Source organism: Chiloscyllium punctatum, chromosome 7 (genome assembly GCF_047496795.1).
Source record: "Chiloscyllium punctatum isolate Juve2018m chromosome 7, sChiPun1.3, whole genome shotgun sequence".
Classification (NCBI taxonomy): Eukaryota; Metazoa; Chordata; class Chondrichthyes; order Orectolobiformes; family Hemiscylliidae; genus Chiloscyllium; species Chiloscyllium punctatum.
In genome coordinates, this window is record NC_092745.1 from 29,327,264 (window position 1) to 29,342,211 (window position 14,948).

General features: G+C 50.6%; 1 protein-coding gene across 1 annotated transcript in view; it reads right to left on the bottom strand.

Moving 5' to 3' along the window:
- Positions 1 to 14,948, bottom strand: part of LOC140479529 (probable voltage-dependent R-type calcium channel subunit alpha-1E) — a 1,102,593-nt gene that overhangs the window by 984,478 nt on the left and 103,167 nt on the right. Inside the window, exon 3 of the mRNA XM_072573344.1 lies at positions 6,032 to 6,355. Within this exon, the coding sequence (XP_072429445.1) occupies positions 6,032 to 6,355 (324 nt within the window). The remainder of the gene's footprint in view (positions 1 to 6,031; positions 6,356 to 14,948) is intronic.

Below are 14,948 nucleotides of genomic sequence, written 5' to 3' on the forward strand. Positions count from 1 at the left end.
TACTCAGTGCCTCAACCAAAGGCCAGTGTGCTAAAGCCTTCTTAACCACCCTGTCTTCCTGTGATGCCGCTTCCAAAGAACTGTGCACTTGTACTGCTAGGTCCTTCTGTTCCACAACATTCCTAGGACCTTACCATTTACTACACAAGTTTGACCTTGGTTTGATCTTGGGAGAAAGGGCATTTAAGTGGCGACTGTAGATCTACACAATGGTGTAAGTATGCAGGGATGCAGAGAGCAATTGGGATGGTTTAAATCACAGTGTTCCACACTATCCTAATGCTACTCCTCTACAGTTCAGCGAGGATTGGTCTGTCATAAGCTCAATCGTGCTCCCTCGACTCACCTCCCCAATTTGCAAAGCTCCCCTCACTTTTAGTAACCCCCCCCCCTTCTCCATCGGCAGCATAGAAATCTTCAAGCTCCAAGACGGGGGCAGAATTGTCCGGGCCTGGATTTGGGAATGGAGCAGAATTGGAGGGACCAGAACCCCCACCACATTCCGGAGCTAAATTTTCAACAGAAGGGCATAAGTTCACAGTGGGGGGGGGGGGGGCGGGAAATCCAAAGAATTGTTATTGAGTGGAAGGAGGTCATTCGGCCCATCATGTCTTGATTGCCTGGTCTTTGTGCCAATCTCTTACCCTCACCCCATATCCCTCATTGATTTCCATTCCTGGAACCATTCCAGTTGGACCATCCTTGCCTGGAGATAATTCAGGCCCTGATGAGACGAATGAGTGACCATCCAAGGGCCTTGTCCATCAGTTGTCTCCAGGAGGGATGAGAGGAGTGGACTGAACTGACTGATGGTCTAACAGGAACAGTACAGTCAGTTTGGGGAGGAGGGCTGTCTCAACCTGTGTTAATTTATTAGGCAAAAATGAGGACTGCAGATGCTGGAGATCAGAGACAAGATTAGAGTGGTGCTGGAAAAGCACAGGAGGTCAGGCAGCGTCCGAGGTACCTGATGAAGGCCTTTTGCCTGAAACGTCGATTTCCCTGCTCTGCGGATGTTGCCTGACCTGCTGCGTTTTTCCAGCACCACTCCAAACTTGACTGCATTAAGTTATACCTGATCAGGAATCTGGGTAGCGGGTGGTCACCCTTTTGTTCACACCTCTGCTCTAACATCCCCCCCACCGACCCAAAGAACACTTCCCTTTCACATGGGGCAACCCTCCTTTTCAAGGTCCGAGGGGATTTCCCCGTATGACAGCAGCCACTGCCTCCGATTGGTTCACACCCATTGGTAGCCTGAACCTTCAGCTGGATAACTCCAGCAGAAAGTTCACCAACGTGGTGCCTAATTGCCAGAAGGTCCAGTGAGCTTTCCCACTCTACACAGGCTTTGCACTTTCCTCATCCAAATTCTTCCCTTTTGGGCTTCATCCGAGAACGGGTGGATCCCGATCCTCTCCCCCCAACCCTTTCAGCCTATCCACGGACCGTGACACTGACTCTGCAAAGAGGCAGTAAATGGCAACAAGCTCTACACCTCAAACTGTGCTCCTTAGAAGAAAAGGCTAAGATGAGACTTGATAAGGAGGCCTTCAAATTCGCGAGTGGAGAAGCCGCTCCCACCCAGAAAGCAACAAGAATGAGAGGGGATGGATTTAAAGTGATCGGCAAATGAAGCAAGGGGGATGTGAGAAAGCATTTTTTTTCACATGGCAGGCTGCGAGAGTGTGGGAGTGTGGAGTCCGCTGTCACACACTGCAGGGTCCACAATCAGGGGCGATGCGTTCAATTCCCCATTTGGCTGCAATCATCGCCAAATGGTAAGTTACTTCAGTGCAATTAATTCTGTCCTAATCGTGTCACAGTGGCAGTGGTTAGCTCTGCTGCCTCACAGCGCCAGGGACCCAAGTTCGATTCCACCCTTGGGCGACTGTCTGTATCGAGTTTGCATATTCCCCGCGTGTCTGTTTGTTCCAGTTTCCTCCCCAGGGTCAAAAGATGTGCAGGTTAGGTGGATTGGCCATGAGACATTGCCCAGGGGATGTGCCAGCTCGGTGGAATAGCCATAGGAAATGTGGGGTTACTCGATGGGATGGGTCTGGGTTGTATGCTTTTGAGGGTCAGTGCAGACTCAATGGGCCAAACAGCCTGTATCTGCACTGTAAAGATAGTTATGATTGGTTAGGGAATGGAATGCACTGCCTCTAAATACGGTGGAGGTAAGTTCAATCGAGGCATTCAAAAGGGCATTGATTATTTGGACACAAATGTGGTGTGCAGGAGATTGACATGAGGAAATAGATTCAGTGATGGCACAATGGACCAAATGGCCTTCTGTATTGGAACAAATCTCTGCTTCAAATGCATTTTAATAGAAATTACACTCGCACCTCATAACTGCTTTCCTACAAGTGAGTCTAGCTCGGTGCTGCTCAGTGACATGACCATGCTCAAAACTGCCCTCTACAAAGTATTGTGGGCACGTACACTGAGCAAAATGAACTGCACCAAGCCTTTGGTAGCAATGGCTAGTCAGGAGGCAGTGTGTGAGGGGCACCAACTGGGGAAAACTACCAACATATGCGTGGGGGCAAGGGATTCAACCTGGGACAATCACAGACATACGTCCCTCAACGCAGGGCCTCCCCCCCTCCTGAGTGAATCATCAGAATCCGAGGAAACCTTCCAAAAGCTCACTCAGAGTGCCTCTGGTGGAGTCAACTCAGGGAAGCTGGTGGGTGGCAGAGGGAGAGATGGCATCTGTGCTCACCTTGGATCAACCCTGCATTAAAATCCTACTCCGTTAGTGTGCCACCACCCTTACAAAAGGGAAGAATCGGCAAACTTATGAAATATCAAGTATTCAGGAGCTATTTTCATAGAAAACACCAAACCTAGCCTCTGTAGCACTCACTCCAATGGACTCAATGCCACAGACAGCAGTTGCCAAACTCAAATAGCAAACTGAAAATAATTATTGTGCCCAGATACGTGTGGTTTTTGGGGGAGGGAGGGGAGGGGTGTGGTCAGTGAGTGAGGTAAGGGATCCTGCATTTCATTCTTGCTCAAGTCCCTGAAAAGGGGTGTCGAGCTCATTACCACACTGTATCTTAGCAAACACCTCTCGCCTTTTTACCCCATATAATAAACCACTGATCTCAGACTCACGATAGGAGGAGGTGGGGGTCATCCTGCTTATAAGCGTAGTAATCCAGTCAGGAGCAAATTACTGCAGATGCTGGAAACTGTACTGAAGACAAAAAGTGCTGAAACCACTGTGGGTCAAGCTACATCCAGGGAGAGCAAGCTAACATTTCAAGTGTAGATGAACAGTCAACAAGAGACTTTGGTAATGTTCTGGGGACCCAAGTTTCAATCCTGCCATGGCAGATGGTGAAATGTGAATCCAATACATATCTGGCATTAAGAGTCTAATGATGACCATGAAAACACTGGCGATTAGATTCGATTCCCTACAGTGTGGAAACAGGCGCTTTGGCCCAACCAGTCCACACCGAACCTCCGAAGAGTAACCCACCCAGGTCCATTTCCCTCTGACTAATGCACCTAACACTATGGGCAATTTAGCACGGCCAATTCACCCTGACCTGCACAGCTTTGTGATTGTGGGAGGAAACCCACACGGAAACGAGGAGAATGTGCAAACTCCACACAGACAGTCGCCCGAGGCTGGAATTGAACGTGGGACCCCGGTGCTGTGAGGCAGCTAACCACTGAGCCGCTGTGCCACCCCCACGAGGTCGGGGAAAACTCACTGGATTCACTTATGTCCTTTAAGGAAGGAAAATGTCTTCCTTACCTGGTCTGGCCTACATGTGACTCCAGACCCATAGCAATGTGGTTGACTTTTCATTGCTCTCTGGGCAATTAGCGATAAGCAATGAATATTGTCTCAGCCAATGATGCGCCTGAACAAGTCAAAGAGAACTTCCATGCTCTCTGTACCACCATTGAGTGCCATTCTTATTAACAACCTGCCAACTCCTAAAATATGCCTTCATGTAAATGCTAAAAGGCTCCACTCTCCTTCGCCTCTGGCTACTCCCACCCACCCTGCCAACAACCAATAAGAAAACACCAAACGCTAGCAGCTCATTCCTTTACCTGCCCTGATCCACACCAGACTCACCCGCATCACACGCCCTCCATCCCGATCCCAGCTATTTGCACCAAGGGGTGAGGAAAGAGAAACGGAGGTAATGTGGGCTTGGTGGTAAAATGGGAAGGAGGGGAGGGGGCAAAGGAAAAAGAGGAAACGGGTGAAGAGGAGGACAAAGTGTGTAAAGGAGTGAGTATAGGGGAGTAGGGGATGAAGGGGTGAGATGGTGAGAAAAAAAGAGACTGATCAGGAAAAAGGGGTGAAGGGGGGAGAAGATGGGGCAAAAGGGGCAAAAGATGGGGTGAAGTGTGGGGGGGGAGACAGATGGGGTGAGGGGGGGTAGGAGACGGGGTGAGGGGGAGGGAGACTGGGTGAGGGGGACGGAGACACAGGGTGAGGGGGGGTGATGGGCGAAGGGGGGGGTGAGACATGAGGTGGGGGGGAGAGACAGGGTGAAAGGGAGGAGACATGGGGCGATGGGGGGGTGAGACACAGGGTGGGGGAGAGACAGAGTGAAGGGGGGAGAGACAGGGTGACGGGGGAGGAGAGAGAAGGGGTGACGGGGGGGGAGAGAGAAGGGGTGACGGGGGGGGAGAGAGAAGGGGTGACGGGGGGGGGGGAGAGAGAAGGGGTGACGGGGGGGGGGAGAGAGAAGGGGTGACGGGGGGGGGGGAGAGAGAAGGGGTGACGGGGGGGGGGAGAGAGAAGGGGTGACGGGGGGGGGAGAGAGAAGGGGTGACGGGGGGGGGAGAGAGAAGGGGTGACGGGGGGGGAGAGAGAAGGGGTGACGGGGGGGGGAGAGAGAAGGGGTGACGGGGGGGGGGAGAGAGAAGGGGTGACGGGGGGGGGAGAGAGAAGGGGTGACGGGGGGGGGAGAGAGAAGGGGTGACGGGGGGGGAGAGAGAAGGGGTGACGGGGGGGGGGAAGAGAGAAGGGGTGACGGGGGGGGGGGAAGAGAGAAGGGGTGACGGGGGGGGGGAGAGAGAAGGGGTGACGGGGGGAGGAGAGAGAAGGGGTGACGGGGGGGGGAGAGAGAAGGGGTGACGGGGGGGGGGAGAGAGAAGGGGTGACGGGGGGGGGAGAGAGAAGGGGTGACGGGGGGGGGGGAGAGAGAAGGGGTGACGGGGGGGGGGAGAGAGAAGGGGTGACGGGGGGGGGGGAGAGAGAAGGGGTGACGGGGGGGGGGAGAGAGAAGGGGTGACGGGGGGGGGGGGAGAGAAGGGGGGGGGGGGGGGGGGAGGAGAGACCGGGTGAGGGGGGGGGAGGAGAGACCGGGTGAGGGGGGGGGGGGGGGGGGGGGGGGAGAGACGGGGCGAAGGGGGGGAGAGAGACGGGGCGAAGGGGGGGAGAGAGACGGGGCGAAGGGGGGGAGAGAGACGGGGCGAAGGGGGGGAGAGAGACGGGGCGAAGGGGGGGAGAGAGACGGGGCGAAGGGGGGGAGAGAGACGGGGCGAAGGGGGGGAGAGAGACGGGGCGAAGGGGGGGAGAGAGACGGGGCGAAGGGGGGGAGAGAGACGGGGCGAAGGGGGGGAGAGAGACGGGGCGAAGGGGGGGAGAGAGACGGGGCGAAGGGGGGGAGAGAGACGGGGCGAAGGGGGGGGAGAGAGACGGGGCGAAGGGGGGGGGAGAGAGACGGGGCGAAGGGGGGGGGAGAGAGACGGGGCGAAGGGGGGGGGAGAGACGGGGCGAAGGGGGGGGAGAGACGGGGCGAAGGGGGGGGGAGAGACGGGGCGAAGGGGGGGGGGAGAGAGACGGGGCGAAGGGGGGGAGAGACAGGGCGAAGGGGGGGGGAGAGACAGGGCGAAGGGGGGGAGAGACGGGGCGAAGGGGGGGAAGAGATGGGGCAAAGTGGGGGGGGGGAAGACAGGGCGAGGTGGGGGGGGGGGGGGAAGAGACGGGGCGAGGGAGGGCAGTGCTTGGGTTTTGTCAGCCTCCCCAGGAAAAGGATATGGCCACTCGATGACCTTCCTGGCGGATTTCCTGACGATGTTGTCCTCCCCGAACAGGAAGAGGGACCTGTTGGCTGTCAGGCAGTTGTGTCGGACCGGTATGGGGTTGTACAGCGCCATGGTGCGGGCTCTCTGGGCCCGGGACTGTTTGAATCCTCCAGGGCCCTGTGCCGCTGCCGCTGCTGCCGCTGCCACCGCTGCTGCTGCTTCTGCCGCTGCTGCTGCCGTCGCCCCTGCCCCAGGCACCTCATGTCTGCTCCGAGGGTGGTCCGAGCCCGCGGGGTCCAACGACATCCCACTCACCGCCTCCCCAAAGCGAGCCATCCTGCAGCGTAGAGAGAGGGAAAGGGGGCATCAGACACCGTCTGAGGGAGGGGATGGAGATGGAGGGGGTGGGGTGGGGTTGGTGGAGGGGCAGTGGGTAGGCACTATCTGAGGGAGGGAATGTCAGACACTATCTGAAAGGAAGGGGGGGGAGGTAGAGAGGGAGGGGAGAGAAATGGAGAGTAGGGTTGTGTGTGTGTGTGTGAGAGAGAGAGAGAGACCATCTGAAGGGAAAGGGGATAAAGGGGGGGGGGGGAGGGATAAAGAGAGAGGGAAAGGGAAATAGAGAGAGGGTGTGGGCAGGCACTATCTGAGGGAGTGGGGAGAGAGAGAGAGAGAGAGAGGGAGAGGGGGGTCAAATGCTGTCTGAGGAAGGGGATAGAGATGGGGGTGGGCAGGCACTGAGGGAGGAGGGCAGAGAGAGAGAGAGAGGAGACAGAGAGAGAGAGTCAGATACCATCTGAAAGGAAAGGGATAAAGAGGGGGGAGGGATAAAGAGAGAGGTGGGGGTCAGACACCGTCTGAGGGAGGAGACGGGAAGAGTAAAGTGAAGGGAGTTCAGACACTGTAAGGAGGGTTGAAAAAGAGATGGAGGGTGTGGAGGGGGTATAGACAGGGATCAGACACTGTCTGGGAGAAATGGGGGAGGTAAAAACAGAGGGTGAAGTGGGGGGGAACAGTCAGAGGGAGAGGGGTTATCAGTCACTGTCTGGGGGGATTACATAGAGAGGTGGAGGGGAAGGGGGGGAAGAGAAAGAGGGAAACATAGAGAGTAGAGGAGGTCAGACACTTAGTGCTGGTGGCATAGAGAGAGAAGATAGGGAACACAGAGGTGGAGGGGAGGTCTGGGGGGTTAGAAGGGAGCAACAAAAAATGGTGGGGGGGGAAGGAGAGGGGAGGGGAGGAGGGGAGGAGGGGGACAGAAAGAGGGGGGAGGGGGACAGAAGGAGATGGGGAGGGACAGAAAGAGAGAGAAAGACAGCAGCTGTACCAGCCAGTGTCCAATGTAGGGTTGGTGAGGAGGGGAATGTGATGTGGGGGCCTGAGTATGGATGGAAGTAGGGAGTCGAGGATGGAAGTGGAGAGTTGAGGGAGGGAGTTGAGAGAGGAAAGAAGGGAGAGAGGAAAGAAGGGAGAGAGGAAGGGAGGGAGGGAGAGAGGAAGGGAGGGAGGGAGGGAGAGAGGAAGGGAGGGAGGGAGGGAGAGAGGGAGGGAGGGAGGGAGGGAGAGAGGAAGGGAGGGAGGGAGGGAGGGAGGGAGGGAGGGAGGGAGGGAGGGAGGGAGGAAGGGAGGGAGGAAGGGAGGGAGGAAGGGAGGGAGGGAGGAAGGGAGGGAGTTGAGGGAGGGAGTTGAGGGAGGGAGGGAGGGAGTTGAGGGAGGGAGGGAGGGAGTGGAGGGAGGGAGGGAGGGGAGAGATCAGACAGGTTCCGGGTGAGGGCGAGGGAGTGTGGGCTAGAATGCGGGTGAAATCAGCGTCTGTGGGAGAGATAGATTAGGCAAATTTGGGAAGGAGCAGAAACATAGTAAAGGAGAGAGACAGAGGAGGAGAACGAGATAGGGAGATTGGGGATGGAGAAGAGAAATGTGAAGAGGTGGAGGTGAGAGAGAGAGAGAGGAGAGAGAGTTGGGATGGGGAAGAGGAAGAGAAAGTTGTGGGGATAGAGAGACACAGATGGGTGGAGGGAGCCAGATTTGGGGGTATGGAGAGGGGGGGGGGAGAAAGGGGTAACTAGATTGAGGACAGAGAAAAGGAGATGGGTAGAGAAAGAAGGAGGGAGAGGGGGTGTCAAAAGGGGAACAAAAAGAACGAAATGGGGGGGGGGGGGGGGGAGGGGGAGAGAGAAATGGAGAGATCCTGCTTCACACCACAAAAGGCTGCCTGAGATTAGGAGGCAAAACCTTCAACAGTCTCATCCAAACAGTGCACTAAGCACCTTTCCCCAGCCCCCCAGTGATGCAAAGAGAAAAGGAGGATGTGGACTGGAAGAGGGGGGATTGGGGAAAAACCAATTACAAATGAGCAGCCCTCCCCCCCACAAAACACACACATTCGGCCAGGACCCGCTGAACACCAGAAGACACTGAGAGAGATAAACGTGGAATAAATTCATACCCTGCTAGAAACAGCGTCGGTCTGGGGAGTGAATTGTGGCCGCCGTGAATTGAGGTTTGGAGGATTATGTGAAAATACCCCCCTCCCCTTCCCCTTGTACCTCACTCACTGTGTCCGGAGGCTGAGGGAGGGAGGCAGACAGACAGACGCCGCTCCGGGTCTCCAGGTAATCTCCGGCCTGGGGACCCTCTGCACCTTCGCTCGGCGGGTTTTTTTTTGGGGGGGGGGGGTGGTCACTGTTTGTAGGACAGGACATCCCAGATGTGAGTAACCCAGATACAGCCACATATTGCAATAGGAGCCCAGTATTACCTTCCCTCCATACAGCATTCACCCTCGCCTTTAGCTTCAATACGGTGCCCCTGCTTTTATATATTTATTTTCCTCTCTACTCCTCCCCCTAATCACAAACAATTGCCCCCCCCCCCAAAAATATATACTGACTCCCAGGTAGCTACCAGAATATAAGCAGACAGGCCCCTTCAGAACACTACAATCTGTGTTTGTGTGTGTATGTGAGAAACTGCCTCTCCTTCTCCAAATGACCCCCCTCCCTCAATAATCCTGACATCCCCCTTCCCCAGGGGGATGGGTGGGGAAGGTGGTGATAAGAGGCTGCTCTCACCCGCTCTCCGAACATCCACTGCCTATTGCCGGTTCTCGACAGAAGGACCGATCCAACCGCGGAAAAGAAAGCGCCGCTCACCTCCCTCCTTCCCTCTCTCCCTCCCTCCTGCCAATAATGAATTAATAACACAACACAAAAGGGAAACAAAGACAATAACGCTGCCCGGTTTACTTACTCTGTGAGAGCCCCCGCCTGGAATCGAACCCGGGACGCAAGGGAAGGGAAGGGAGTGAGGAAGGGGCGGGGTGGGGGTGGGAGAGGAAGGTAGGGGTGATGGCTCACGGCAGGATTCACATGGAGAGGGATGAGAGAGAGAGACACACAGCCTGGCCAAGGAGAGTGGGGTCTGTCAGAGACACTCACACTGCCGCCTATGGAACAGGGCAGGGGATGGCAGAGGGATTGTGTCTGTGTGTGTTCAGAGGTGGGCTCACAACTCGCCTTGGGGGAAAGGGAATACCTCATCCATCCATCTCCCCATTGTCCAATTCCCTAACACGCCCCCAACCCCCTCTAACCGAACCACCTCCCCTACAGACCAACCTCCAGTACTTACCCCCACATGTATTGGAGTCATGGAGATGTACAGCAGGGTCCAACCCATCCATGCTGACCAGATATTCCAACCCAATCTAGTCCCACCTGCCAGCACCCGGCCCATATCCCTCCAAACCCTTCCTATTCATATACCCATCCAAATGCCTCTTAAATGTTGCAATTGTATTAGCTCTTGGCCCTAAACTCTCACCCCTGCCGTAACAGCCCTGTCCTCAGTGCATCCACCTTCACTCCAATCCTGAATACTCCATCTGACTAAACCAGCACTACCCCTACCCCTTACCTAGTACCTATGCCCACAGCCAACACCTCCACTATCGCCTTCCCAGATATGTCCACCCCCTTGTAATTACACCCACACCTCAAAAGCCCCAGATACATACACCCACACTGCCAACACAATTCCACCTCGCATCTATACCTGCCCTCCTAAAATCTAAACCCACACTCCAAAGCCCCCTGCCAAACCACTCCTCTCATCTGCACACGCAATCTTCCCAAAGCCATTCATTCATCAAGGTGGTAAAAACAATGACTGCAGATGCTGGAAACCAGATTCTGGATTAGTGGTGCTGGAAGAGCACAGCAGTTCAGGCAGCATCCAAGGAGCTTTGAAATCGATGTTTCGGGCAAAAGCCCTTCATCCCGATGAAGGGCTTTTGCCCGAAACGTCAATTTCGAAGCTCCTTGGTTGCTGCCTGAACTGCTGTGCTCTTCCAGCACCACTAATCCAGAACCATTCATTCATCAGCCCTGCCTCACTATCTCACCTAACAATTCCTATAAAATATTCTAGAAGGACTGCTTTGAATTTGGGCTACATCAAATCTCCTCTCAGTCAATCCCTATGTGCCTCTATAAGGTTCTCCTTCAGGCCATCTTATATGCTTTAATAAAGATCTCCCCCAGTCACTCCCTAAACAGCTCTGTAAGACCTGCCTCATTCCTTATGATATCAATGAGTCCTTTATAATTCTCGATAAGGACCTCACTCAATCCCTAATAACCCTCAATAACATTGTCACTCAGTCCCCTATAATCCTTCATCAGGACCTCTCTCGGTCCCTCATAAATCTCAATAAGGATGTTGCAATCCCTTAAAAACTCCCTTAAAGCCTTCTCCCAGTCTATTGTAAACCTTGATAGTATCCTCAATCAGACCTTATAACCCTCATCATTACCTCATTCAACCCTTGAGAAGAATCCTTTCTCAGTACCTTGGAAAGAACCAAGTAGTTTTTTTTTTCTTTTGAACTATAAACTGGAAGTGGAAGTAGAACTGAAAATTAACAAAATCAGGAGAGTTTATGCAACTGCAAGATTTTTTTTGTGGGATTATGCGGTGTACCCTTTATCAGCATAAGATTATTTTACTTTTTGGGGCTGAGACATGGTGTCACTCTGTGTCATAAAAAATCCAAGTGTGTTTGAGGTAAGGAAAGACTGCCTCATGACAACCTTCAGATTGGTTCAACTGCAGTTTGTTACTGCAGTACACTCAGAGGCATCCAGTGGTCTGTAAAAGGGTGAGATCTTTCACTACCTCTAAGTGAAAAAAGATGAGCCTTAAAGACTCGGAAAAGAAAGAATTCTAATACTCGAAATCTCCTTGCCTGCCCAATCAGCTATTAAATTGAAGATTGACTATCGCTCATCGTGTCACCATCATTGAAAGAAATCAAAAGAACTGTGAATAACAACACATCGTATGTGCTCTGTACTTTTGATCTACAGAATTTATTTTCCCTGTTTATATTTTTCCACCCATAATATTTCTGTCAAGCCATCATTTTTTTTGTCATCTTTTTGGAAATGAATGTGTGTATGCTTAGGGTTTTAAAGAGATAATGCTTAAATTACATAGTAGTAAATGAGTAATCCATTTTTGTTTGAAGTTTGTTAAAGTATAAGTTTGTTTACAGTGTATGGAGTTATGTTTTGCTAATGACAAAACTCAGTATAAATTACTTTGGAACTGAATAGCAGTCAGTCAGGGAAATTCATCACCTCGGTAACTTAATTGCTGTAGTTACACATTTGTAATGGCTTGTAGAATAATGGAGCTTGATTATTGGCATACACTCCCCAGTGTTGCATCCTGAAAAATATTTGGGGACTCAGGGCCCAGGACGTTTTCAGGCTAAACAACATGAGATTGGATTTGGGATAATAAAAGGTGAAAGGACAGATATCGGGTTTCTAATGCTAGATAATGGTAGTTGCTAAAACCATCCTGCAGTTGGAAAAGACATCCCTGAGTGATTTATAAGAATTAACAAAAGCTAAACTGATAGAACCAATAATTGAACTAGAAGTGGAATGGTTGGCCAGAGCTAAGGCAGCAGAGTTAATTGAAATATTGACAAAGTACCTGAGACTGACTGAAATATAGCAGAGACCAAGTGTGCCAAAAGATCTTGAGAAATAAAAAGAAAAGAAACCAGGTAAATAGGCAGTGTCTTTTCCCTGGGGTCGGGGAGTCCAGAACTAGAGGGCATAGGTTTAGCTGAGAGGGGAAAGATATAAAAGAGACCTAAGGGGCAACTTTTTCACACAGAGAGTAGTACGTGTATGGAATGAACTGCCAGAGGATGTGGTGGAGGCTGGTACAATTGCAACATTTAAGAGGCATTTGGATGGGTATATGAATAGGAAGGGTTTGGAGGGATATGGGCCGGGTGCTGGCAGGTGGGACTAGATTGGGTTGGGATATCTGGTCGGCATGGACGGGTTGGACCGAAGGGTCTGTTTCCATTCTGTACATCTCTATGACTCTATAAAAGGCACAAGAAAATGGATTTAAGGGGTTGGAATAAGAGATTCAGCAGAGGGAAAAAGATAAAGAAAGAAAAAATAGGTAGAGATATTCGGAATGTTAACTTAAAATACTAAAATGCAAAAAAAGGTTTTCAGAAGCCAAAACCTGCGGAAAACACTAGTCATAATTATAGGTGTAAGGAAATATTTAACTTTGTACAAGCCCTGCCAAAATTTGAGGAAAAGTATTTGGAGGCATTGTTCATGTTGTTCCAGAATACAGCAAAACAAATGAAATAACCAAAGGAAAATTTGCGCACTGTCCATTCAGGGCAAGCACATGACATTTATGAAGCACTATCAAAATAAGTTTTTTTTTTGGATTATGATAAAAAACTGTTATTCTGCATGTGTATGAGTTATTTCTTAATGCATATAGATGAAAGTTTTGAAATTTAATGGAACAACAGAGGCAAACATACATTGAATGTGAAAATCTAGCAAAGTAATTTTGATAGAGGGAGAATAGGCATCAGGAATAAATACCATATACAAAGCTCTCAGTGAAATTATTCACTTAGAAGAATTTAAACACTTATCTTTGCAATAAGAATCCATGTTGAAGATAGACAGGTAGCATCATGACTGATGTCTAAGAGCTAATCCATAAAAATCAACATTTTGTTTTAAACCTTGCACACGTAAACATGAACACTTCACACAATCTAGTCGACTGTATTCACTGCACACAATGTGGTCTCCTTTACCTTGGGGAAATGAAGGGTAGATTGGGTGAGTGCTTCACAGAACACCTACATTCTGTCTACAAAAAACACTGAGCCTGTAGTTCCTTGCCACTTCAACACACCACCTTCTTCCCTGGGTAACATCTCTGTCTCAGGCTTGCTCCAGGGCTCTGAAGCTCACACAAGCAATAAGGACAGCTCTTCATTTTCTGTTTGGGAGCCCTGCAACCTTCTAGACTTGATGCTGAGTTCAACAATTTTAGGACTTGAGAACCTTTCTTCATGCTCCCTTCCACCCCCCACACGTCACACTGTGCCATCAAATGGGCTGCTACCACATACCTCCATTGTTAGCTGTTAATAGTCCCCATTAGCAGCTATCATTTTTGTAGGCTGGTCTTTATCTACTCCTCTGGTTGTCTGACCTTTTATCTTTCTTTGGGCTCTACCTCCACCAACACTTTACCCTTACCCCCTCTGTTCACCCTAACTTCTGCATTTTAAAAAATCCTTTTCCTAGCTACTATCATTTTTTGAGGAAGGACCACTGAACCTGAAATGTTAACTCTGAACTCTCTCAACGGATGCTGCCAGACCTGACGAAATTTTCCAGCGTGTTCTTTTTTGACACGCGAAGAATAGAAGGTGGGGACAATTAAAGGAAAACAAATAGTCCACGTAGAGAAAAGGCAGACAGGGAATGTCTCAAGATCTCCTCCTCCTATCAAAAAGGAAGTTGCTGAGGCTGGAGGTGAAAATCAAAGTCAGAAGTGTCTCCATTGTAATAAAGTGGCATATCTTCATTCAGAATGCTGAAGATTGTGAGGGAAACACATGAGACTTATTGTAGTCCAAACAGCGAACTCACGAGAAACATACCATTGATGAAATCGTAGCTTTAACAACACCGAAGAAATCAGAGATGAACATGGTTGTGGATGCATGGGAGGTAGATGAGAGATATGAAGGGGTTTTTTTTCTCAAAAGAAAAAGTAATCCTTTTTTCCTTCAAATAATACAGCTAACCCCATTAAGAACACAGGAGCTACTCAAATTCGTTTTTCTGGAGAAGGGCACAGTTTTCCCTCCTGAGATGGTAACATTGGGGAAAGTCTTCATAAATGGAATAAGTGGAAAGTATATGCTAGCTCCATTTTGCAAAGTTCAATTGGAGTGTGACTTGGAAGAATAGTGCTGGCAGTTGTTAAGAAATGATCGTACAATGGAGCTAACTTATACCTTGTTAATGATTTGATTAGAGTGAAGCTTCCAACCTCTCTTATAATCACAGACAGTCCAAGTGAATTTAAAAAGATGGAACAGTTGCAGGAACAGGTTCCAGGAACTTTCACATTGTGTGTAGAGGCTGAACAATATCCATCACCAGTGTTCACAACAATCCAGCAAAGATATGGAAGGGTAGTTCAAATTTCCTTTAGGATGGTGGAGAATTCAAGAGAAGTGTTTAACATGCCTTGATTAATCGAGGCTCAGGGGGAAGATCCAGAGTTAAATAGGTTAGCACAGACAGCTCACACTAAAGCTGAAGGAGATCCAGGGTATTACTACACTACAAACTGAATTGTGATGAGGAAATAGAGACATCCTTACAGAGCTGCAGATGAGGCATGGACAGTTCTTCATCTAAAACTACTGCCACTCAGATATCATACTGTATCATATTATAAGGCACTACCTCTTTACATTTGACTACACAGAATAAGGTCCAATCTATGATTCTCTTTGCTATTGCAATATGCACCTCTCTATCTCAAATTCGATATAGCTGATC